At 43.1% G+C, this 25,058-nt stretch overlaps 1 protein-coding gene across 1 annotated transcript in view; it reads right to left on the minus strand.

Moving 5' to 3' along the window:
• Window positions 1–2,469: 2,469 nt before the first annotated feature.
• LOC133109909 (neural cell adhesion molecule L1-like) overlaps window positions 2,470–25,058 on the minus strand; it is a 56,484-nt gene continuing 33,895 nt past the window's right edge. The window contains exons 13-27 of the mRNA XM_061219652.1: window positions 24,762–24,918; window positions 24,236–24,360; window positions 23,115–23,219; window positions 22,343–22,540; window positions 21,521–21,591; window positions 20,869–21,097; window positions 17,428–17,558; window positions 16,262–16,499; window positions 14,531–14,653; window positions 13,893–14,066; window positions 12,371–12,484; window positions 11,767–11,913; window positions 10,913–11,044; window positions 10,500–10,572; window positions 2,470–7,555 (exon numbers count right to left, since the gene is read on the minus strand). Coding sequence (XP_061075636.1) covers window positions 7,285–7,555; window positions 10,500–10,572; window positions 10,913–11,044; window positions 11,767–11,913; window positions 12,371–12,484; window positions 13,893–14,066; window positions 14,531–14,653; window positions 16,262–16,499; window positions 17,428–17,558; window positions 20,869–21,097; window positions 21,521–21,591; window positions 22,343–22,540; window positions 23,115–23,219; window positions 24,236–24,360; window positions 24,762–24,918 — 2,288 coding nt within the window. The 3' untranslated portion in view covers window positions 2,470–7,284. The remainder of the gene's footprint in view (window positions 7,556–10,499; window positions 10,573–10,912; window positions 11,045–11,766; window positions 11,914–12,370; window positions 12,485–13,892; window positions 14,067–14,530; window positions 14,654–16,261; window positions 16,500–17,427; window positions 17,559–20,868; window positions 21,098–21,520; window positions 21,592–22,342; window positions 22,541–23,114; window positions 23,220–24,235; window positions 24,361–24,761; window positions 24,919–25,058) is intronic.

Here is a 25,058-nt window from a genome sequence, read left to right on the forward strand (position 1 = left end):
AGATGAACTTCCAGCAGCTGTTTGGTTTGTTCCTTTATGTAAGCGTATCAATGATGCGTAACTCCTTGCCAGGTTTGTAGTTCCCCTGTAGGTCAGGCTGTGACTTCATCAACTCTGGAGATTTGGAGGAGCTTTTTGGAGAGACTTCTTAAACACTGTCTCTAGAGGTTGCACTATCTTACAGATACTGCCTACATTTCCCACACCTACATCTAAGCTTTGCTTTCCCTTTGGCTCCACCGTGTGGCCAGGATATGTTACTAATTTGCAGCCAGATTTCTGCAGACACATTTTTACTTGCAAGTCATTGATGGACAACACATAGCACTCTGCTCCTGTATCTAGCTTGAATGTGAGCATGTTATTATTTATTGTTAGTGTTTCAGTGCACATCTCAAAATAAGAAAGACTTATCTCTCTCTCATCAATTGGGTTTAAGTCTAGGCTTTGGCCGGGCTTCTCAAGGACAATCAGAGAGAACCTTCACCCCAGTCTGAGGTTGTGTGCAATCTGGAGCAGGTTTTCTTCACGGACCTCTCTGTATTTGGCAGCATACATCCTTCCGTCAATTCTGACCAGTCGCCCTGTCCCTGCCGCTGAGAAGCACCCCTATAGCATGATGCTGCCACCAGTCCTTTTTAAACGCTGTCATATGCCTTTCACTCAAGAGTGGCTTCCGTCTAGCCACTCTACCATAAAGGCCTGATTGATGGAGTACTGCTGAGATGGTCATCCTTCCGGCAGGTTCTCCCATTACTGCAGAGGACTCCCGTAGCTCTGTTAGAGTGACCGTTTGGTTCTTGATCACCTCCCTGACGAAGGCCCTTCTTGCCTGGTTACTCAGTTTGTAAAAACAAAGGAAATTAATCACATAAATGTTTAAGTGAAATGTTTGCATTTTTCAAAAACCTCAAAAGATTAAATTGATCAGCCCTAATGCTAATATCAGCCTGCTCACCATCAAGGTGTATCAGCACAGATCTTTGAAAACTGGACTAACAGTCCTGTATGTCTACTGTACTTCTAGCAACATGTGTTCACCTCTGGTCAGATTTCTTCATACATACACGTACAGTACACATACACAGAGATGCTACAGAATGCTGCTTAATCCATTTATTGTGTATTCAGATACAGCGGCTGATGCAGTAAGCATGTACAATGTCACTTGCCCCCAAATGCTAGCCCCCCCCCTCCCCGTCAGCCCTCCCTCCTTTATTCAAAGTCCACTGATAACAATACAAACTGAGAACCCCTGTTCCCCCACCCGCCCACCCACCCACCCACCTGTTATAGCCATGGCATTCCTCTCCCCTCCTCCACCCACCCCCCCTCCCCCCATCGCTCCAGACTTATATCGTACCTCTGTGTGTCATAGAAGCTGTTTTTCTTCTCGCATATTTAATTTTTTATTTAAAAAAAGAAGAAAGGAATGAGGCAATCGGGAGAACGTTGGATTAAAACTTCAACTGAAAGCACCCAGGCAGTAGAGCAAGTGCCACTTTACTGGTTTTACATTCCTGCACTGTCGGGCTACACGCCTGCCAGCACCCAACCCAGACTTATGAGACCTGATTCAACATCTGAGCCTACCAGATTTGATTATTATCAAAATCAGCACCTACAAGATCTGATTTATCAAAATCAGCGTCTACCAAATTGACTTATTATCAAAATCAGCCCCTAATAGATCTGATTTATCCGAATCAGCATCAACCAGATTTGCTTATTATCAAAATCAGCACCGACAAGATCCAGTTTATCAATAAGCAATTATCCTGTTCTTCTGCTCCTGTTAACTGACATGTTGCGCAATGGCATATCAAAATGAATTCAGGTTGGACATAATAACGCCTAGTGTGTGAGATGTTTTCAAATATCTTGATTGAAATCAAGTGATTATCGGATGAAAGCATTCCTCTGCTTTGGGTCATGATGGGTGGGGTCAGAGGTCAAACCTGGGCCACAGCAGTGATGCAAGCTCATATTTTTTGACTGGGGGCTCATTCCAATCGCTAATTTTCCACCTCCATTCTCCTTGTTCCTTACAAGACCCCAAAATCAATTGACGTCCACCATCTTTAAGGAAGTCTTAATCTGTTAAATGTTCTTTCTAGGAGCTAGAAGTTTTCTTGAGCAAGAAAACATGAGCGCATCCTTTACGGCAGGAAGAAGTCGGAAAATAAGCGTTTGGAAAGAGCCCCTTGTTTTGGTATGTAGCCTTGTAGAGTGTCAGGGCGCCCAGATATCCACTGAAACATTTACAGTATGTACTGCAACCTGGATTGCGTAAGGTTTAAGACAGAAGTCTCCAATCTTATTGCTTTCGGTTAAGACGGGACTTCCCTGGTATAAGCGCTATATAAACTTGCTAAGCAAATCAACGTGTGCGTGTAACAGGAAGAAGAATCGACACTCACTCAACTGCCTGACTTTGACATTGATAAGAATGACATTGATAAGAATGCATTTCATTCATATCTTCATTTTTATTGGTATTATTTCTTCTATTTGTGATAATTGCTATGGAGTTTTAGCTGACCACGAATGGAGTGGAGAGGTTAGTACTTTTTGATCACGTATTTAGAAGGCAGCCAGGATACTATTGGGCTACATGGACCAGAAAACCAAACAAAGACCTCGTATGGTCTTTCATGACAATTGAACACGTATAGTCTAGGTTTGATGAAATAAACCAAAATAAAACACATAATACAAGCAGAAAAAAATTAAAGGGAAAAATCCCAATGAAATGGTGACTTACACAATCTTTTGAACTTTATTTACATTCAGAAAGCATCATTTCAGATTTCTTACTCCATTTTTTTATCTGATTTCTCCCTCTTATCAACCCTTATTCCTCTTATCAATGCAGCACCTCCATCCTGCTTCATTGCGAAAACGGTCAACCTTGCAAAGTTTCATGTAAATTCAGTACATTCGCTGTAGATTTTTTTCTTCTGCTTCCTGTCCATATGCTTTGTCTGATATGTGTAATATAATTTGTATGTAAGACGCCACAATATATATATTTTTTTGGCAAACCCTGCATGGAGCCGTGTGCATGTGCACGTGTTTGTATATATGTGTATGCATGTGTGTTTTTGCGCAAGTGCGTGTGTGTATGTGTGTACTCACGTGTGTACAGTATGTGTGTGTGTGTGTGTGTGTGTGTATGTATTTGTGTGTGCAATGGTCAGATACATAACCAGTGATGAAGTGATGCTGCCGGTGTACTTGTATCCCATGAGGTGCAGGACTGGTGGCTGAGGCTCAACTCTAAACAAGGAGTGGTGCTACAATGGTGGCTGGACAACAAAGAGTAAGGGAATCAGAGTGCGAACAATGCGTCGTTCGCTAACCTTTAAGCTATCGTCGATTGTTCTAGCTAGCTTATCAATTTCAATATGGGCCAGCTTGTGCTAGCCAATTAATTTACAGTATATTTAACTGAACGTGTGGTCAGAGCGACGCTTAGCGTACTTTACTGGACAGATCAGTCGGTAGAGCTTAGTTATCAGGGACGGGATGAAGATCATCATCAGTTACATAGCACAGTTCCCCAACCCCCACCCCCCCGCCTGTTCCTTCCCTTAAACGTTGCTCAGGACACCATTGTGGTATACAAATAAGGTGTGACATTAAAAGCGCTACAAAAAAAAAAATCATAAGGTGATACAGGGCAGGTGTAGGCCTATACAGACACACACAGATTCACCGAGACCTCTTTCACCATAAGATGCAGCTGAGGAGAATATTTTGGATATTTAGAATATTTATGAAGCTTCGTGTCCATGTCGTATAATGTTAATTTGCAGTAATGATGTATCCATTATGACATCTGAAACAGTACTGACATGCCTGACAGTATTTCAAAAACATGTACGCATTTAATATGCAATGCGCAATATACAAACTAGTTATGCCCGCATGTTATATGAAATGGTACTTGTTGCGATATCTGAATCAGTACTGATATGCCTGTTATATATCTGAAATTGTCCTCATATGCCTGACAGTATTTCAAAAACATTTACACACTTAATATGTAATATGAGTTGTTTTCCTCTTTTTTGTAAGGTTTACAGAAACACTTCTTTGGGAAGAATTTATGATCGTACACTGTACACTGTACAGTGTGTCTTTGCCCCTCCCCCCTTTTCCTTTTTTTTCAAGTGCATCTTACGGTTTAAGGAACCTCAGTGATCGGGCCAAATACAAGAGACAGTGTGGATTACAGCAAACAATCACACAGTCATACCAAAAATAAGTAGAATAAAGACAGTGGAGATGGAGAAGATGCTCCTGATCCATGACTGCATACATGCAAATCAAGAGGAGCGTTGGTATGGAAGAATCTCAAAATATGCAGTATGTTAATGCTACTGTACATAAAGCACCTAACCACACGTAACATGACTGCCACACACTTCATACAGGACAACTGCTGTATCATAAATTGTTTCTAACCATCTGATATAATATTTCATTTTCTATAGCTTGAAGCATACAGATCTCTGTGATTTGGCCAGTGTAGTATTGGAAATATATTAGGCTATAGGTCTTCCATACAGGTACAACAGTTATACACAAGTAAGACATGTTAAATGCAGACATACACACTTTGTAAATGGACATAGACACAGACAAGACAAACAGGTAAAAATTAAACCCAAGATAACTAAATATAAAACATCTATCACGACTCAAAAATATAACAATCACATTTAATGTATGAATTCAATACACAAAAATAAAGTAAAATCTGGTAATCAACAAAATAGTGACTTTTATGAACAAAATAATATAAAAATAATATCAAAATACAAAATCAAATTTGATGACAACAGCAATAATAATAGCTAAAGACAATAGTTTTACATTTGATTTTAAAGACACTTAAATGGCGATGATAATAATAATAATAATAATAATAATAATAATAATAATAGCTGCACAAAGCAAGGGCCAAGCATTAGTGCCACAGACCCCTAGAAAACGTCACATGATGGAATGTTGTGGGACTGTACACTGAAAAATAAAAGTAAATATACTGTGTTGGGTTTGCCAAGCCATTACGTGTAAATGCTGTATTTCAGGATTATCAGAATTGCCAATGGTTTGCTTACATACAGAGCTTTGCATACTTTGCAGTCGCTATGAAGCCCATTGAAAGTTCCGCTAGAGGGTTATAGCAACAACAACCAGTAAACAATGATTACAGCAACCGCAACCATTAAATAGTGTTTCCTGTCCTGTGACATCAATTGAATAATCTGAGTTTAATAGCTGAGTTTTCATTTTCGCACTTGTAAATCGCTTTGGATTAAAAGCATCTGCCAAATGACTAAAATGTAAATGTAAATTTAGAAAATGTTTGCTCTAAAATAATTTTCGGATGTTGTGGTATCCATTAGTCTACTTTGCCGTTGCTGAAAAATCATCAAATACAAAAGAGCCTTGACTAGGAAATACACAGGCACAGATGCATCTAACTCAGAGCACTTAGGGAACCTCACCAGAGACAGGATTTAGCATCAGCTGTCTAGCTATCTCCTTTTAAAAAACCGAGGCAGTGTAGACCTGGCAGTTATTGGTCACCTCAAACTGATTGTGGAAAAAATGTTTTATAAGGAGCTGGTCCTGAATCTGATGTCATGCTTGGGATCTAATGTCAGATATTCATGTGTTTAATGTTCATGCTTTTTGAAGTGCACTTCCAAAGAAATGACAACAAACACTGAGACACAGAGCTGCAAATCCGTGCGACCTACTGAATCCAGGCGGCGGCCATTTTAGGTGACCTGCTGACATCCCACGGCCCACGGAGATTTGTAACCATGTTCGACATCCAGAAATCAAAAGCCAATTCAGCGCAGTAGCAGCACGGTTGCTGTAAAGCTACTGTTTAACCAGCCAGAAATGTGACTACCTCTCAAAAATGCAATGTTTGCGAGTAAACGCAATTGAAAGACTTGCAGCAATTCTGCATTAAAACCAGTCCGGTCAAGGTTTTTTTGACTGTATGACGCACATGCTGACAACGTTTTATTTCTAGAAGCTTGAAAAATATGGTGCGATTGCAGAGGTTTTCAGAGCTTACACAGTCATTTCCAAAGCAACGGAGCAATAGCAAGGATATTAATAATTAAAATGCTAAAATAGAACTGACAAAAACAAGAGGCCCTTGCCTCTGTGGTGCTTGGCGCCCTAAAATAATAACCAAGACAAAAGCAATCAGGCACCCCAAGCCGAGAGGGTCTCTATGGCTCTCAAATGAAGATGGCAAACATTTTAAGACACTCAGTTCATACAGAAAGGGCCCTTAAAATGATCATGGTTTGATGAAACGTTACTATATTACACTCAAGAGGTTTACCATGCTTATACCCACGGTCCCCATCCTCTCTCTTTAATCATTTTGTCCTCACTCTCTCAATCCTACCGAAACTCGCTGTGTTACTACACTAACAACAGCATTTTGTTCTATTACTGCATGAAGAACAGGGTTCTGCAGTGTCAACAGGGTTCCGCTTTTACTAACACAGTGTCAACAGGGTTCTCTTTTGTTACTACAGTAACAACAGGGGTCTATTCTATTACTGCATTAACATCGGGGTTCTTTTCGGTTACTGTACTGGCAATAGGGGTCTTTGCTGTTGCCATAGTAACAACAGGGTTATGTTCTCTTGTTGGAGAAACAACAGGGTTCTATTTGGTTACTGTAGTAACAATAGGGTTCTGTTGCCGTACCATAGGAACAACAGGGTTCTGTTCCGTTACTGTAGTAATGACAGGGCCGCATTATGTCTGCTGCACTCTGGCCTCTATCTCTCCCAGAATAGCAGGTCCTTATCTTACTGTAGAGTAAGTACTGATGTAGTATGTGTGGGTGAGACACCAGGATGAACTGAAGACAGGGAGTTCTGAGAGAGAAGAGGGGGTGTTATGCCTTTGAAATGTCACTAAAGAACACTCTGTCAGCTACCTGGAGAAGGCCAAGTCAAACTTGTAAACAGGACAGTTAATTAGATGCACGTACTGGTTTTCAGTCGATCGCGCAGGAATGTCGGCGCTTTTCAAGGTCGAGTCGAGGTCAAGGCGTCACTCAGGTCTGCGTGTGTCGGTCCCAGAGTTCTCCCCGTCTGTACGGCAGTGTGTCAGAGAGGTGTGTGTGCGGGCGCGGAGCGGGTCAGTTGGTCGGTTGTAAGCCTCACGGTCACGGTCGAAGGTCGGTCGGGTCGGTCGGTGTGTGGAGTGCGAGAGAGGAGGACGTCGGCCCGTCTAGTTGGCTCTGCCCATAAGGCCGGTGATGGAGGTGGGGAGGCTGGGGGGCCCCACGGCGGAGGGGTTGACCGGGGAGGTGGCCCCTGAGCTATCGGGCCCCCCGGGGCCCGGGCCGTCCCGGTGGCCACTGTACTGGCCGATAAAGGAGCCGTCCTCGTTGAACTGGATGTCCACGCTGTCGCCGTACTCCGCCAGGCTGTCATCACTCCCCAGCTTGCTCTCCACGCACAGCGAGGGCTGGCTGGGAGTCCGCTTCTCCTCATTATCACTGAGGGAGAGAGAGAGAGGGTGGGAGAGCGGGAGGGAGGGTGGGAGAGCGGGAGGGAGGGTGGGAGAGAGGGAGGGAGGGAGGGAGAGAGGGAGAGAGAGGGAGGGAGAGAGGGAGAGGGAGGGAGGGAGAGAGGGAGAGAGGGAGAGGGAGAAGGAGAGAGAGAGGTGGGGAGTGGGGAGAGAGGGAGGGAGGGTGAGAGAGAGAGAGTGAGGGAGAGAGAGGGAGAGAGGGAGAGAGGGAGAGACAGAGAGAAAATGAGGGAGGGAGAGAGAGGGAGGGAGGGAGAAAGAGGGAGTGAGGGAGGGAGGGAGAGACAGAGAGGGAGTGAGGGAGGGAGGGAGAGAGGGAGGGAGAAACAGAGAGAGGGAGAGAGGGAGAGAGAGAGGGAGAGACAGAGTGAGAGAGGGAGAGAGGGAGAGGGAGGGAGGGAGAGAGGGAGAGAGGGAGAGGGAGAAGGAGAGAGAGAGGTGGGGAGTGGGGAGAGAGGGAGGGAGGGTGAGAGAGAGAGAGTGAGGGAGAGAGAGGGAGAGAGGGAGAGAGGGAGAGAGGGAGAGACAGAGAGAAAATGAGGGAGGGAGAGAGAGGGAGGGAGGGAGAAAGAGGGAGTGAGGGAGGGAGGGAGAGACAGACTTTTTTCATTACCTTAATTTCAAGATCAAAAAAGTGAACATTGAGTTGAAGTAAAAATGCTGGTTGTGAGAGGGGTGTAAACAGAAGCCTTGCCTGTGTGAAAAACCTCAGCTACTGGCACAGACAAGACACACGGATGCTAGAGATAGAGGGACATATGGAGACAACCAATCGCACAGTGATAGATACAAACCACCCGAAGAGCTACACGCACAAACAATGAATCACACATGGAAGAGCCATACACTAAGAGCAACAAACAGTCAACTGCACAAAGGCAGATCAATCACCCAAAGAGATACACAAGCAATTCATCAGGCAAACGGGTACAGACACAACGAAAGTGTTGTGTACACAGACAGCACAACGTCACAAAGAGATACTGTAACAAACACCCGATCACACAAAAAACAATTACAAAAACATAAGTTGAGACACACAGTTAACATACCTTTCAAGTGATCTAAGAAGCAGCAAGGAAGCGATTAGAGGGAAAAAAAACGAGGGAATGAGGTGGGGGAAGCTTGAGACATCCGTCTTTTAAACCCTTTCAGGCATGAGATCATGCATTGTCTTAACTGAACATACTAATTCTGATGTAAACATCACGACAGTAACGCTTTATTTCACAGCCTGTCAATTGCCTAGTATTTACTGGGTAAGTACACAGCTACAAAGTCAGTAAGTATCATATTTAAGTGCTATATAATAATGTTTTACAGCCCGTCTCATAATATTTACTCTGAAATCAAAATAGTTACCTGATAAGTAATTGGTATTTATCCAGTAAGTGCTAGGTAATTAACGGCTGTAAAATAAGGCGTTACCATGACTACTGGTAATTGAAAGTGATGTTGAACTTTGGCAGGTACTTCACAGGCATTTGCTTGAAGTGCTCCAAAGTGCAGTTAAATGTTGAGTAATATTTCTTTCTATTATTGTTCAGACCTATAATTCCCTATGGCCTTTATGATCGACTTTATTTGTGTGGCGAGACCTATTTTTATACAGACTATGGGTGAGACTTGAGATGTGGATCAAATATTTGTGGGTTAAGGATACAAATCTTTCTATCATATCTGACACTATTACTGTGTTTTTTGGGCACAATAGTCCATTATGATGGAAAAACTTGGGTATTAAGGTGCATTCTTATTTTGAAATATTTACAAATGGTCAATTGGATTCAGATTTTAAAGCTTTGGAAAAATTGAGCTGACCACGCTGGTAATAAGCTGGTCTAGCAGGGTATGAGCTGGTCAACCAGCATGGCCAAGCTGGTCATACACTGGTTTAGCTGGGTATGAGCTGGTCAACCAGCATGCCCAAGCTGGTCATAAAGCTGGTCTAGCTGGGTATGAGCTGGTCAACCAGCCAGTGCTGGTAGCTTGTCTGAGCTGGTAGCTGGCCAATCAGCTAACAGCGGTTTCAAAACATACCTTGACCTGGTCAAACCATGTCGAGCTGGGAGCTGGTCTGAACAGGTCAACCAGCTACCCACTGTTTCAAAACCTAGCTTGAACTGCTTTTTCAGCAGGGGTTTGTCACTAGCAGCATGTTTGGGGTCGCCTGGGGGAACGCAAATTTGTACAGCAAAATTGTGCTGTTGGGATCCGTCTTTCTCAAGGTGCTAATGGATACGGCCGGCTTACTGGCTATTAATGGTAGCCATGTGAAGGCATTTTCATATCAAACCATTCTTCACTTCAATGGCGGTACGATCATCAGTTGACACTGCATTCTTTTTCCATTCCTAGGCTTTTGCAGGTCTCTTATCCCACTGATGACACTGCTAAAAATGATATGATTTCCTTTCTCGATCTCCAAACTTGTAACGTTTTTTTCCCTTTTCCTTCGATGGCATTTTTATGAATGACTTCCGGACAAATAGGACGCCTTATTTGGCACGTAAATGGAACATTGATTGATCATGCTTTTGCTGGCATTTATTAGAGTTTTCTGAAGTCGTTTTTTTAATCTGACGTGGCACACACTTTTGTATTGCAGTGTAGAAATAAGCACAGCATGCTTTTATATGGTATAACACATACCAGCATACAGTATTAATAGGGATGAGCAAAAATATAAAATCTATTTGGAAACATATTTCATAATGTAAATGATATTTTCTTAAAAAAATAATCCAAAATAAATGTATCGATCAACACAAAATAAAAAGTTAATTTGCAGGCAACACAAAGCTATAAACCACGCTACATGTGGAATACATACATACAAATTCATATTCCTGACACAGGTTTCAATACTACCCGAGTATGGATTTTTTAAAAGGTGTTCCCCGCTCACACACCTGTACTCCCCAAAGGTGTCGTCCTTCATGGGCCGAGCCTCGGAATCCACCTGCCCCTCTTCCTTGTCCTTGACTGAAAGACAGAGAGCCTATGTGAGTGATGCTGAAAGATGATGGAAATGCTAACTGTGAAAGACTATAAGAAATCCTAACCGTGAAAAACTATAGGAACTAAAAGCTCTAATTCTATAGGTAGAAGTATTTTTATAAACTTGCTTTAAACCACACGCAAGCTTTTGGTTCTGGTTTTATAGTAAGTGTTTTACTATTATTGCTTAATGGTGTATTATTAGTTTATTGCTATTTTCTTTCAGTGAGGCTTTGTGTGGTCAGCTTGCTCTGTGTAAGACTGCGCACTCTACTGTGCTTTCATCAAGCCCAAAGCCAAGAGGGCGTAACACTGAAGGGCTCACCTGAGTACTTGCCGCCTTTGCTCCTCTTGATGAAGCACAAAATTAGCAGTACCAGCAGCAGCAGCACGATGGCGCTGATGAGGCCAATGAACCAGCCCTGAGTGGCAAAGTTCCCCTTCACTTCAAACACGCCTAGGAGGGAGAAGAGAAGAGCGTTACAAACCAATGGAGACTCAGACAGAGTGAGGCACACACAGGGACTCACACACTGATACAGTATAGAGTATGTGTCACACAGGCACACACAGGAACTCACACAGTGATATAACACAGGGACACACAGGAACTCACACAGTGATATAACAGGGGCACACACAGGAACTCACACAGTGATTTAACAGGGGCACACACAGGAACTCACACAGTGATTTAACAGGGGCACACACAGGAACTCACACAGTGATATAACAGAGGCACACACAGGAACTCACACAGTGATATAACAGGGACACACACAGGAACTCACACAGTGATATAACAGGGGCACACACAGGAACTCACACAGTGATATAACAGGGACACACACAGGAACTCACACAGTGATTTAACAGGGGCACACACAGAAACTCACTGGTGTGCACTGATATACAGGGCGATATACAAATATACACTGACAGGGGTGTCTCGGTGGCGCAGCCTGTAGAGCACTGACCACATGCTCATTGCGAGCCGCGACGTCGGCGGTTCGAATCCGACCGTCCGACATTTGTCGCACGTCTTCCCCTCTCTTTCGCTCCCATTCTTCCTGTCTCCCTATACTATATACTGTCCAATAAAGCTGAAAAAGGCCTAAACAATATCTATAAAATATATATACACTGATAAAGGGCAGGTCTGGTTGGAGGCAGTGTTACCTGGACCGTCAGTCTTGTATTCTGTGGACCAGTGTGTTTTATTGCTGTAGATGACTGTCAGGTTATAGCAGGTGCCTGGTTCCAGTTGCATTATCCGGAAGAAGGACTGACTAGAGTTTGCTATTGTCTCCATCTTCTTTGAGCCACCTGATTGAGACACAGGCAACATGCACATTTGGGATTACAGCACTATACAATCACACAGCCCCCAATAGTAATGGTTCATTCTGGGCCTCATAGTGTGTAGTGAACACTCAGTGTCCACACAATTGTGAAAGGAAATATATCAACATTTCAATATTGAACTTTTAAGTGTCTCCTATGATTGTAGGCAAAAATGATGATGACAACTTTTGAGGCCCATGAAAACTATATTACGAACATGCTGCATAAATGCTGCGCTAGGTTTGATGAAGGAAAATGAAACAAATTGCGCATAACTTTCTAACCACCTGCACTACGCCATTCTAATACATTATATTTCATATAATTACAGTTATACAGTATTTAATACTAAGACCCTGCGATGCATAACCGTAGTACAGGCAGAGAAGGCCCTCAGTGTATGTAGCGGGGTGAGGGGGATTTGCGCTCTCTCACTCACCGCTGTTTCTCTGGTACTGAACTTTGAACTCCACATTTCTGTGCCTCTCTCCCGGCACCCAGCTCAGGTTGAAGTACGTCTCTCCGGCGGATATGTTGATATTGGAGGGAGGGACTGAGATGAGAGAGAGGAGAAGAGAAAGAGGCAGAGAGAGGCCTTTATTATAACATACGTTTTTGACTCTGGCAAAAATGAACGAAATGGGCTCAGTGCTCTTTGCAGAGGGAACAGCCTGGGGTGAAACTTGCACATAAACATCATTTAAGAAAAATGGCAAACGACTGACAAAGCGTTCAGAAATGCAACCATATGCTTTGTTCATATGCGAGGCATGAGATAAGTGTTCATAACCATCAGGCATCTGCCAGGCAACTGCCAGACATCTGCAACTGATGTGGCTTCAATCTGACATTTGAAGGAGCAAGGATGTGATTCATTCACATTTTCTCAATTTCCCTGTCTTCACTTCTCTTTCTAGCCTTTCCCGGTGGGTGGAGCTCGGAGTAGAAACAAGGAAAAAAAAAAAGAGGAGAAAAATAAGCTATTGGAATGAGCCCTATGTAACTACTTGGATGAGAGACACAAGGATCAAGAGACTTGCTCTAGTGCACCTGTCAAATAGTGTAAGATACGTGGTAAATGTACTGCATTTATATAGCGCTTCTATCCAAAACGCTTTTCAATTAATGGCTCTCATTCACCCATCCACATGCCCACTCACACGCTAGAGGCAAAAGGCCGCCATGCAAGGCACCAATCAGCTCTTCGGGAGCAATTGGGGGTTAGGTGTCTTGCTCAGGGACACACCCAGGGTGGGGGATCGAAACCAGGCGACCACTCTTACCTCCTGAATTTATGCTAATAATAAGGAACTCCTGAAGAAGAAGGAATTACCCTTCTTCTGTATGTCAGAACAGCAGAGACTCTGACCACATTCAATCGCAGACTAAAGACTCATCTCTTCAGGCTGCATCTTCCCCTCCCTACCTCACTACTATTATTAGCCATGTACAGTGGTGTGAAAAAGTGTTTGCCCCCTTCCTGATTTCTTATTTTGAAGATCTATTTTTGAAGTAGGTTTGGATTTTTTTTTCTCCCTTAATAATAAAAACCTTCATTTAAAAACTGCATTTTGTGTTTACTTGTGTTGTCTTTGACTAATATTTAAATTTGTTTGATGATCTGAAACATTTAAGTGTGACAAACATGCAAAAAAATAAGAAATCAGGAAGGGGGCAAACACTTTTTCACACCACTGTATATGCCATAACTTATAATAGCACTTATGTTTACTTACTGTAGTATTTGGGGTATTCTAGCCGCCAACCGTGGTATGCTAGTTGGAAAGTTGATGTACTCTTCAAGGGTTAAAGTTGTATCTATGTGATCAATCTAGCACTCAGAACTGTACTTTCCTCTAGGGTCCCTGGGTTTGATTTGCACTTTATTGTACGTGGCTCCGGATATGATAAGGTCTGCTAAATGACTGTAATGTAATGTGATTATTATCATGCAGTTTCACCTCCGTCCAGCAGGGTGGCAGCCTCCTTGGTGATGGAGTGGCCCTCTCCAGCGCCCGTTCGGCCGCTCAGGTAGAAGCGGTACTGGATTTGAGGGTTCAGAGACCGAAGAGTGAAGTGAGTGGCTGTCGCGTCGTCAATAGACACCACCTGAAAAGGGGTCTCATTACTCTGAACTGAGAGAGAGAGAGAGAGAGAGAGAGAGAGTGGGGAGAAAGAGGGTGTGACACTTTTGTCATTACCTTTATTTCAAGATGAACTTGAAGTTGAAGTAAATATACTAGTTGTGAGAGGGGTGTAACCTCATACATAGAGCTACTGGCACAGACAAGACAAGACAAGTATGCTTCGATAGATGGATGTACCGAGACAACCGATCGAAAGTGAGAGAGAGAGGGCAGACATGGATGCAGAAGAAATATTGCAGGCAGGCAGGCAGACAGACAGATAAGACAGACAGGCAGGCAGGCAAACATACAGACAGACACAGACAGACAGGCATACAGTCAGAAAGACAGGCAGACAGACAGGCAGGCAGGCAGGCAGGCAGGCATACAGACAGACAGGCAGGCAGGCAGACAGACAGACAGGCAGGCAGGTAGACAGACAGGCAGGCAGGCAGACAGGCAGACAGACTCACTCTCTTGGTACTGGAGTAGGTATCCCATCAGCACCCCATTGATCTGGGCTGGTGGTGTCCAGTGGAGGGTTAGTTCTGTCTCAGTGGCACTGGAAAAGTCCAAGGAGGCAGGGAGGCCCGGCTCTACAGACACAACCGCACACGCATTAGCCCATGTGCAACACATTTGTGCTGACATATGCTACAAAACATACTTATATTATATATATATATATAATATATTTCCAATGTGTTCCAGTATATGGTGATTTTGTTTAATACAGTGATGTAAAAAAGAAAGTACACCCTCTTTAATAATTTGATGGTTTTACATACTAGGATGTAGCTAACCCATATCGCATCCCCACCCATTCCAAACAACAGATACATCTAACCTCATGCAACTCATAATACACAGAAAATGTACTAATTTCATGTCATTATTTATTCAACCGAAAATAACATGCTTATTTGTAAAGCATTATTTAGGATACATTGCCAGTATCACTAATTGGTATTTTTTTAAATATGTATATGTGTATCATTCACACATTTCATACAAGTATCTTTTTTAAACAACAAACATTCATTTTATATAAAATGCCAAAGCAAGAATGGCAATACACTGAATCTCTGTATTTAGAAACATATGCATTTTTGTTGTGTAAGGGAGATTGCACCACAACACAGATCATCCCCACACGTTTAATGTGTGTTAACAAAAACACATCTTTACAAGGCATCTATGAATATTGTCTATATAGAGCATTAAAATATGCATACTTTGTCTATGAATATTTGATGGAATCTATTGGCCCCTCAGTCAAAATGATTTCTGGTAATGAAAGGGACCTGAGTTTGATCATAGCTGTTGTACCATGTGACCTGTGATGAGGTGCTCTGTCACGTGACCTATGAGCAACGGTGCTGTACCCTGTCACCTACATGCAGGGGATGGACAGCGTGTCGAATTGCATGTATTTGACTATAAACTATTGAACAGCCCACATATGCATACACTTTAACCACATAGTGAGTGTTTTATTTCAACTGTTTGTTGGCTGGAGTAGACAGACAAAGTTAAAGCAACAAACATGTGTCACTGTCCAAATACTTTCGTGCTGCACTGTATTTCATATGTAATAGAAGCAGGTGTTTTGGCGCCACCTGCAGGGTGGCTTATATGATCCACCATTTCGGAAGATATACATTTTACATTTACATTTTAGTCATTTGGCAGACGCTTTTAATCCAAAGCGACTTACAAGTGCATAGGTTCTACCACAAGTCAAAGCATCACATCCAGAACTAGGAAAATACACCTGGACTGCTGTTCTAAACATATAGTCGTCATCAAATATACTGCATGTGCACACTGGTAACCTGTCAATATAATATAATATAATAATAAAGAGCGAATTTGCACCTGCGATACTTGGGCCTTGCACTGCAAGAATGTCTGCAAGAGTCCATTTTGGCTCTGTTGTGAATGGTGTGCAGAGGTGTCCCTCGGGCATACTTTGCCATAGGTTGATGAGCTTTCAGATAGTGAAAACCTCTAAGCGAACAGACTCCATTTTGGCTCCGTTTTGCATGGAGTGCAGCGTGCACAGGATAATCACCGTTCCCGTAATGCCCTTTCAAATCACTTCCCTCGGGCATACTTTGCCGTAGCCTAACGCGCTTTCAGATGGTGAAAACCTCTGTGCATTTTGGCTCCATTTTGCACTGCGGTGTGCAGAGGATACTCACTTCCCTCGGGCGTTTTGAACCAGTGTGGCTCGGAATGGGGTCCTTCTCCCTTGCTGTTGTAGGCAGTGATGCTGACGTTATAGTGGGAGTACAGTTGCAGGCCCTCCAACTCCTCCTCCTCCTTGGACCCCTTGACATCCACAATCCTGGTCTTGTGCTCCCTCTCTCTACTCTCTCTCCTCCCTCGCTGCAAATGGCCTATGCCGTTGCCCTGGTAACCCAGCCATTTAAGATGAATCTGCAAAAAAGACACATTTTCTGTTGTACTCCATATACAGTATAATACCACATACATTCAGTGAGCACTTTATTAGGTATTCATTACTTTTTTTTTTTTTTTCTTCTGCTGTAGCCTATCCACTTATAGGTTTGCTGCCTTGTGTGTTCAGAGATGCTCTTCTGCATACCACTGTTGTAATGTGTGGTTATTTGCGTTACTGTCACCTTCCTGTCAGCTTCAACCAGTCGGGCCCTTCTCCTCTGACCTCTCTCATTAACAATGCATTTCTGTCTGCGTCACACAGGATGTTTTTTGTTTTTCACACCATTCTCTGCAAACTGTTGTGCTTGAAAATCCCAGGAGATCAGCAGTTTCTGAGATCCTCAAACCACCCTGTCTGGCACATTCTGATGGTTGATGTGAACATTAACTGAAGCTCCTGACCCATGATTTTATATATTGCACTGCTGACACATGATTGGCTGATGAGATAATCACATTAATAAGTAGGTGTACCTAATAAAGAGCTCAATGAGTGTACGTTGTTTATAGGGCACTATGTTTTACACAAAAATACTATTTAAAAGTATGAAACAATGCAAAACTGAAAAGGTTGTATCCAAGATACCAAATCCAAGTATTTGATATCTTGGAAGCTCAATATCTCGAAACCACTCAGAACGCAGGTTGAACCTTATAATTCTAAGGTCACAAAATGATTAAATAATTGTACAGTACATAAAGTATACAGCTGGAAAGTCTAGGCATCAGAAAGTAAAAGATTTGAGGCTGTTTGGACAGGAAAAGGAGGCCATACCCAGTATGAGTATAGTGTTCCTGAGTGCTCAGTGAGTGTATTTATGACACTAACTCATTTTTGAACGTCTGGATTCCTCAGCATATCGGCCCATCTTTCTCACCCCTTCGTCCCGGGGCGTCCCCATACCTTGTAACCCTGGAGGCGGCCGCGCACCGTCTTGGGGGGCACAGCGGTCCACTTCACCTTCACTGCTGAGGACCTGCCGTTGGAGCGGTCCAGCTGCTCCACATGAACACCGGAGGGAGCCGCTTCAGGATCTGCAGAAAACCAGCGCAGCAGTCAGTCACACTGCACCACTGCGCACTGTATCACCAACACTGCACACTTTATCACTAACACTGCTGTCAATCTCTGTTCCACTGCAAACTTTAACACTAACACTGCACACTTTATTACTAACACTGCTGTCAATCTCTGTTCCACTGCAAACTTTAACACTAACACTGCACACTTTATTACTAACACTGCTGTCAATCTCTGTTCCACTGCAAACTTTAACACTAACACTGCACACTTTATTACTAACACTGCTGTCAATCTCTGTTCCACTGCAAACTTTAACACTAACACTGCACACTTTATTACTAACACTGCTGTCAATCTCTGTTCCACTGCAAACTTTAACACTAACACTGCACACTTTATTACTAACTCTGCGCACTGTATCACTAACACTGCACACTTTATTACTAACTCTGCGCACTGTATCACTAACACTGCACACTTTAACACAAACACAGTGAACGTTATCACTAACACAGCACACTTAATCATGAACACTGCAGTCAATCACTGCACCACCGCACACTTTCCAAATAATACTGCACACTGTACCGCTAACACTGTGCACTGTGCACACTAATACTGCATACTTTAAGGGGAGACACAGCAGGCAAAAACATCGGTTTTTCATGCACTGGTCAATTTTGAGATTTTGGGCTATTTAGCTTCCATAACATGTCTTCTTTCAGACTAGTGGAAATAAAACGTCCAGAATACAGATTTATTTATAGCATATACAGATGTTTATTTTACTAAACTTTGTCTATTTGCGTCTGTATATTTCTCCTCAATTCACCAAAAGTTAGCATTCTAACGCAACATACAGCCCTGTCCCCCCACCCAGCCTCCTTGGCATTTGCCACGTGACACTTGGCACTAGTCACTTTACAGAGGTACTTTTGGTTTGTACGTGTATATGTGTATAATTGATTTATATATATTCTGTATGTATATTTGATATTTGTATTTTAGATTTTTCTACTTCTCTGTGTTTAAATTTCTGTTCTGTCAATGCTGCTTGTAACACCGAATTTCCCCTCCTGGGGATTAATAAACTCATGTCAATCGTGAAAGTACAAAGGGGGTTTTTACACCAAGAACGAAATCTCATTGGCTAATAAAGTTTTCTGACGATGTGATTCGCTAAAACGCATCACGTGATGTGTTCAACGCTTTCACGTTAGCACGGTAGTTTGAAACTTGGAAATAAAATGGTCAAAACGCCAAAGGTCCGTGTAAAAGCTACTCACAATAGACGTGACCAATTAGCTACTGCCAGAAGAAGAAGATCGAACGGGAAGTGTGACAGTGATCCTAAAGTTTACGATCATGCCAGAGTCGCGAGTTGTCAGTGCCTCAGAGCACAAAAGATGGGGAAAGCGCCGGTGGATTAGGATGACAGATCAGCCACACAAAAGTGGTTTATAATGCATGTATCGCGCTTTAATGAGCTGTTGGATGGATTGATCACATGGCCATCAAAAAAAGGGGCTTCACCTCGTACTATGGCATCGGTGCGTGCATCGACATCATCGCAGGGCTAGTGATAGACTTTGAAGTTTTATCTGCATATTGTCATGCATGTGTGTCGAAAGACAGCCCGAGGAGAGGCAATAAGATTACAGAGCAGGAGTACAACACCTGGAAAGAATCACATGACGATTGTGCAGAGAACTTCACTGGTTCGAGTAAAGCAATGGAAGAGGAGGCAGCAAAGCGAATGTGGGCTAGATCTGTAAATGGCCACAACCTGCGTTACACTGCAATGCTTTCAGACAGTGACAGTGCAGCATATAAGGGAGCTGTTGCTTTGAACCCTCATCCAGGTTATGAAACCACCAAACTAGAATGCATCAATCATGGGCACAAGCGGATGGGAACGGCACTGCGAAAACTTGGGTGGTAAAGGGGTGGGAAAACTCACTGCCGTAAAACTCACTACTACAGAGGAGCAATACTTGACAATCAGGGGTCTCTCGAGCAGATGGACGAGAATCCACTGCATACAAGGTGGGGCGGCCTGTAGCGTAGACAGCGAATGCTGTCCCTACCGCAGGTGCCAAGCATGAGAGAAAGTCCTCTGATACAGTCAAAAAGGTCAAAAGACATCAGCAAGAAGCAAAAGAAGGTCCTACATATGGGGCAGGCATGGCAGATTAAGTTGGGGGATAGTGCCAAGATAAAGCAGTGGTGCATGAGAACATGTGACAAACAGGTACAGCACAAAAGGGTTGGCCAGTAATTTGAAGGTCCCGTAGACTCTGTATGCCTGTGCTCTAACATGTATACAGGTTACATATTTTCAGCAGTGTAATAGGGCATTGGGGAATGTGATTGTGAATGGGTTATTGTTGCTATAAACAGTGATTACTATAAGAATTCACAATATTTATCTTTAACGGCTATTTTCTCAAAATGAGTTGTTTTCAATATTCTGAATCTCAACTTGTAGAGCACGTGCATGAACTAAACTTTACATATTCATTCTTAGCACTATTCTGAAATTTATTACAGAAGGATTTGTTCATATGTTGCTAATTGTCTGATTTAACAGATTCTTAAAAAAATACTATGTAGAGGGGGGAAAAAAGCATTTTGGGCATGTTTTTTGGGCAGTTCTTAAAAACATGCCCAAAATGCTTTTTTCCCCCCTCTACATAGTATTTTTAGATTTATAAAATGTGGATGTATCCAAAATCTGTTCTGTAAAAACTTTTGTATCTAATATGTTGTCAAAATGAAATAAAGATTTTAAGTCTGGCCTTATCCAATATCTAGATTTTTGGTTTTTAAATATATACAAATGTAGGCATAAATAATTAGATGTTGCCTCATTTTCATATTTAATCATAAAATTTCAGAAAACTTGCAATACAAAAAATAATTGTCTTAATGTAAGTAATCAACTGGGTGATATCTATGGTGATATCTATTAGTTAAAATGTTTACCCTATTCACCTGCCATGTCGTCTCGCCTTAACACTAATACTGTGCACTTTAACACTAACACTGTGCAGATTAACACTAACACTGTTATAGTTAGTAATGGTTACAGTTATAGTTCTTGGTGCGGATGGGCCTTAACTCTATGAGACTGGAATCTGTGTGTAAACGAGCAAAATGTGATTACAGCTTTTGTAAAAATTGTCTTTCTTTTTACACATGAACTTAAAGTTTTGTCAATTGGTGTCATATCTGCAGTGCAAGTGTGTAAACAATTGAAAAATTGTTGTTATGGATAGACACAGAGGTAAGGAAAGAAACTGCTAGAAGCAGCGAACTAACAATTTTCTCCAGAATGAACAGCCACTTCCTGGGGGCCAGCTTGTGCTTCCCCTATTTCATTGACAGCCCGCACTGTGACAATAAATGGCGTGTAGGTTCCTGCTTCCTTGACAATCAATTCGGGCTTGTGGACCTCGGCTTCTTGCCAGTGTGTGACCTTGTCAGACTGCCTCTTCCACATCACTTTATACTTGAACCCGGGACCATTGTGGCTGAGCTTCTGCATCTCCTATAGAGGGAAAGGAGGAGTCATCCACAGGCTGCACTACACACAAACTGCACAAAGAGTACACGCAAGCTACACAAAAATTACACACCGACTGCACACAGAGCACACACAGACAACACACAAACTACACACAGACTACATACAGACTATACGCAGAGTACACACAAACTACACACCGACTGCACACAGATTCCAAACAAACTATACACAAACTGCACACAGAGTACAGACAAACTACAGACAAACTACACACCGACTGCACACCGAGTACACACAAACTGCACACAGACTACACACAAACTGCACAGAGTAACACAGAGTATTCACAGACTACTCACAAACTACACACCAAGTACACACAAACTGCACAGAGAGTACACACAGACTACACACAAACTGCACACAGACTGGCAATGCACAGACCTTCCATTGGATCACCAAGGTATCCGGGTCAACAGACTCACTGTGAACTTCCTCTGGGTTCTCAGTAGGAGCTGGAAAGAGAGTGGGAGAGGGAGGGAGGGACAAAGAGAAAGAGAGAGATTTTTTTTACTTCAAGATCAAAAAAGACAACTTTGAGATGAAATAAAAAGGTGGTAAACCACACAAAGTAAAGCATTTTTTACTTCAAGTGAAACCTACGTACATATACCAACTGACAAAGACAAGACACACGGATGCTAAGATAGAGAGACAAGCTGGGGCGACATGGCTCAGGCAGTAAGAGCAGTCGCCTGGCAGTCGGAGGGTTGCCGGTTCGATCCCCCGTCCGGGCTGTGTCAAAGTGTCCCTGAGCAAGACACCCAACCCCCAAATGCTCCTGACGAGCTGGTCGGGGCCTTGCATGGCAGCCAATCGCCGTCGGTGTGTGAGTGTGAGTGTGTGTATGAATGGGTGAATGGAGAAGCATCAATTGTACAGCGCTTTGGATAAAGGCGCTATATAAATGCCTGCCATTTACCATTTACAAGCAAACACACAACCAATCGCATTATGTGATAACTACTCGAAGAGCAACACCCCCAAGCAGCCAATCAATCAAAGAGCTACACACGCAAGTACGCAAATCACACACCAATCCCACAAAAAGTCAGGCACAAGCAGCCAAGCACCAAAAAGAGATACACAACCAACTAATCAGTCAAGACCCACTTCACATGGCTGTTGCAGGGAAAATAAACATCTCCATTCTCTCAACACTCTACGATTCATGAGCAGTAAAGCGCATCGGAGCCCTGAAGGTACCGGCAGCGGGTATCTCCTGAAGGGCCGACGGCTCCATTTCCTCGCTGGCTCCGTACTCGTTAACGGCTTGGATGCGGAAGCGGTAGATGCCGTACGGATGGAGGTGGACGTCCGTGTGGAGGACATCTCCCTGGACGCTAGTCATGTTCACCCATTCCCCCTTTGTATACCGCTGCTCCTCAGCCTGCACAATGAACTCTGGGCAGTTGGAGAGAGAGAGAAGAAGGGATGGAGGGAGAGAGAGAGGAGGGAGAGAGAGAGGAGGGAGGTTTCAACATTTATTGAAAATATTAATAGTTCTCATGTTACTTATTATTATTATCATTATTATTAATTTCATAATAATGTGATGTGTGTGATGCGTGGTGTTACCCAGAATGGGGCTGTTGCGTTCCGCGTGTTACCCAGAATGGGACTGTTATGTGTGTGTGTGTGTGTGTGTGTGTGTGTGTGTTACCCAGAATGGGGCTGTTGTTATGTGTGTGTGTGTGTGTGTGTGTGTTACCCAGAATGGGGCTGTTGTGTGTGTGTGTGTGTGTGTGTGTGTGTGTGTGTTACCCAGAATGGGGCTGTTGTGTGTGTGTGTGTGTGTGTGTGTTACCCAGAATGGGGCTGTTGTGTGTGTGTGTGTGTGTGTGTGTGTGTGTGTGTTACCCAGAATGGGGCTGTTGTGTGTGTGTGTGTGTGTGTGTGTGTGTGTGTGTGTGTGTGTGTGTGTGTGTGTTACCCAGAATGGGGCTGTTGTGTGTGTGTGTGTGTGTGTGTGTGTTACCCAGAATGGGGCTGTTGTGATGGTCTCCGGGGGTCCAGTGGAGGGTGCGGCTGTTCTGGTCCTGGTGCTTGATGACCTGCAGGTTCCTTGGCGGATCGGGCTTGTCTGAGAGATTGAAGAACAGAATGAGGACAGAGACTGCACACTTTGGACAATAATGTTCAAAATGGGAGAACATGGGGCAACCTGGGGCAACCTGGGGGAACATGATACATGGGGGCAGCATGTGGCTAAGGCACATGACTGGGACCCATCAAGCCTTGGTGTAGCCAGGATAAGATCCATGTAACTGTTGGGCAAGGCCCTTAAACTCACATTGCTCATTACATTACATTACATTACATTAATGGCATTTGGCAGACCTCTTATCCAGAGCGACGTACAACAAAGTGCATACCCATAACCAGGGAAGTACAATTTCAACTGCTACCTGTACAACAAAGATAAGGACCAGGGCCTATTTGAATATTTTATTTATTTATTTTATGTATTTAAACAAACAAATAAACAAACAAACAACAAAGCAAAAGTGACCAAACTTAACTAGCCAAACACTGCTTACCTAGCCAAACACAAAAAAGTAAAAAAGTCTAATCAACTGTAAGTTACTTTGGATAAAAGCGGCAGCTAAGTAACAAATTATTATTAAAAATCAGGGTGACATGGGATATGCAAAAAAAAAAAAACCCTGATTGACCGGAATGACGAAAGATATGAGAAGAAAGCTGAGAACATGTGATATAATAACAGAATACAATTGGCTGGGGCAAGAAGAAATATGATGATAAAAACTGATTGGTTGGTGGAACCCGAGATATGGGGGAAACAACCTTATTGGCTCAGAGAACTTGAGATACGCCAACAAAACCAGAGTGAATAGCATTACATGTTAATGCTAGGTGCATAACCGGCACAACCAAGCTGTCCTTTATGAATGGGTGCAGCTTCCATTACATTAATTACATTAATGGCATTTGGCAGACACTCTTATCCAGAGCAACATACAGTTGATTAGGCTAAGCAGGAGACAATCCTCCCCTGGAGCAATGCAGGGTTAAGGGCCTTGCTCAAGGGCCCAACAGCTGTACCTTAACCAGTACACTACAGACCGCCCTACTTACCTATTACAATGATAGAAACGGTGGCATTGGCCATGTCCAGACTTGTCATGACCTCACAGGTGTACTTCCCCTCATCCTTATACTCCACATCTTTAATCATGAAGGAGGAGTCCTTGAATGTGTACCTGAGAAACATGATATCACACAATCGCTTCCATATTCACAATAGAGAAAAACTGACACAAACCTCACATCAACACACAGAGAGCAAAGCTATAACTACAGTCGCACACACAGAACACAGCTCTAAATACAGTCACACACACAGAACACAACTCTAAATAGACTCACACACAGAGAACAGCTCTAGTCCCACACACAGAACACAACTCTAAATACAGTGACACACACAGTACACAACTCTAAATACAGTCACACACACAGAATACAACTCTAAATACAGTCACACACACAGAACACACCTCTAAATACAGTCACACATGCAGAACACAGCCCTAACCACAGACATGCACAGAATAGAGCACAAACTACAGACACACACATACAGTGTAAAAACAGCTCTTACCTGTCGTCAGTGGACTCTGCAAGCTTCTGTCTGGCCTTCCTCCACTGTGTCTGCTCGATTCTCAGCTGGGGGTCAATGCGGGCGAGGCAGGTGATGTTGGCCGACTGTCCGGGGCGAACTCGCTGAGACTCAGGGAGGGGCATGATCACTGTCCGGTCTGGTAATGAGAAATTACATCATTCAAATGACATCACCATGTCTGATGGAGAGATGGTGGCCTGGCCAGTCCTCTTCAACATTTTGTCATGACATCATGTCTGATAGAGATCACAAGATGACATGAAGATGACATCATGT

The sequence above is a fragment of the Conger conger genome, chromosome 14 (assembly GCF_963514075.1).
Source record: "Conger conger chromosome 14, fConCon1.1, whole genome shotgun sequence".
Classification (NCBI taxonomy): domain Eukaryota; kingdom Metazoa; phylum Chordata; class Actinopteri; order Anguilliformes; family Congridae; genus Conger; species Conger conger.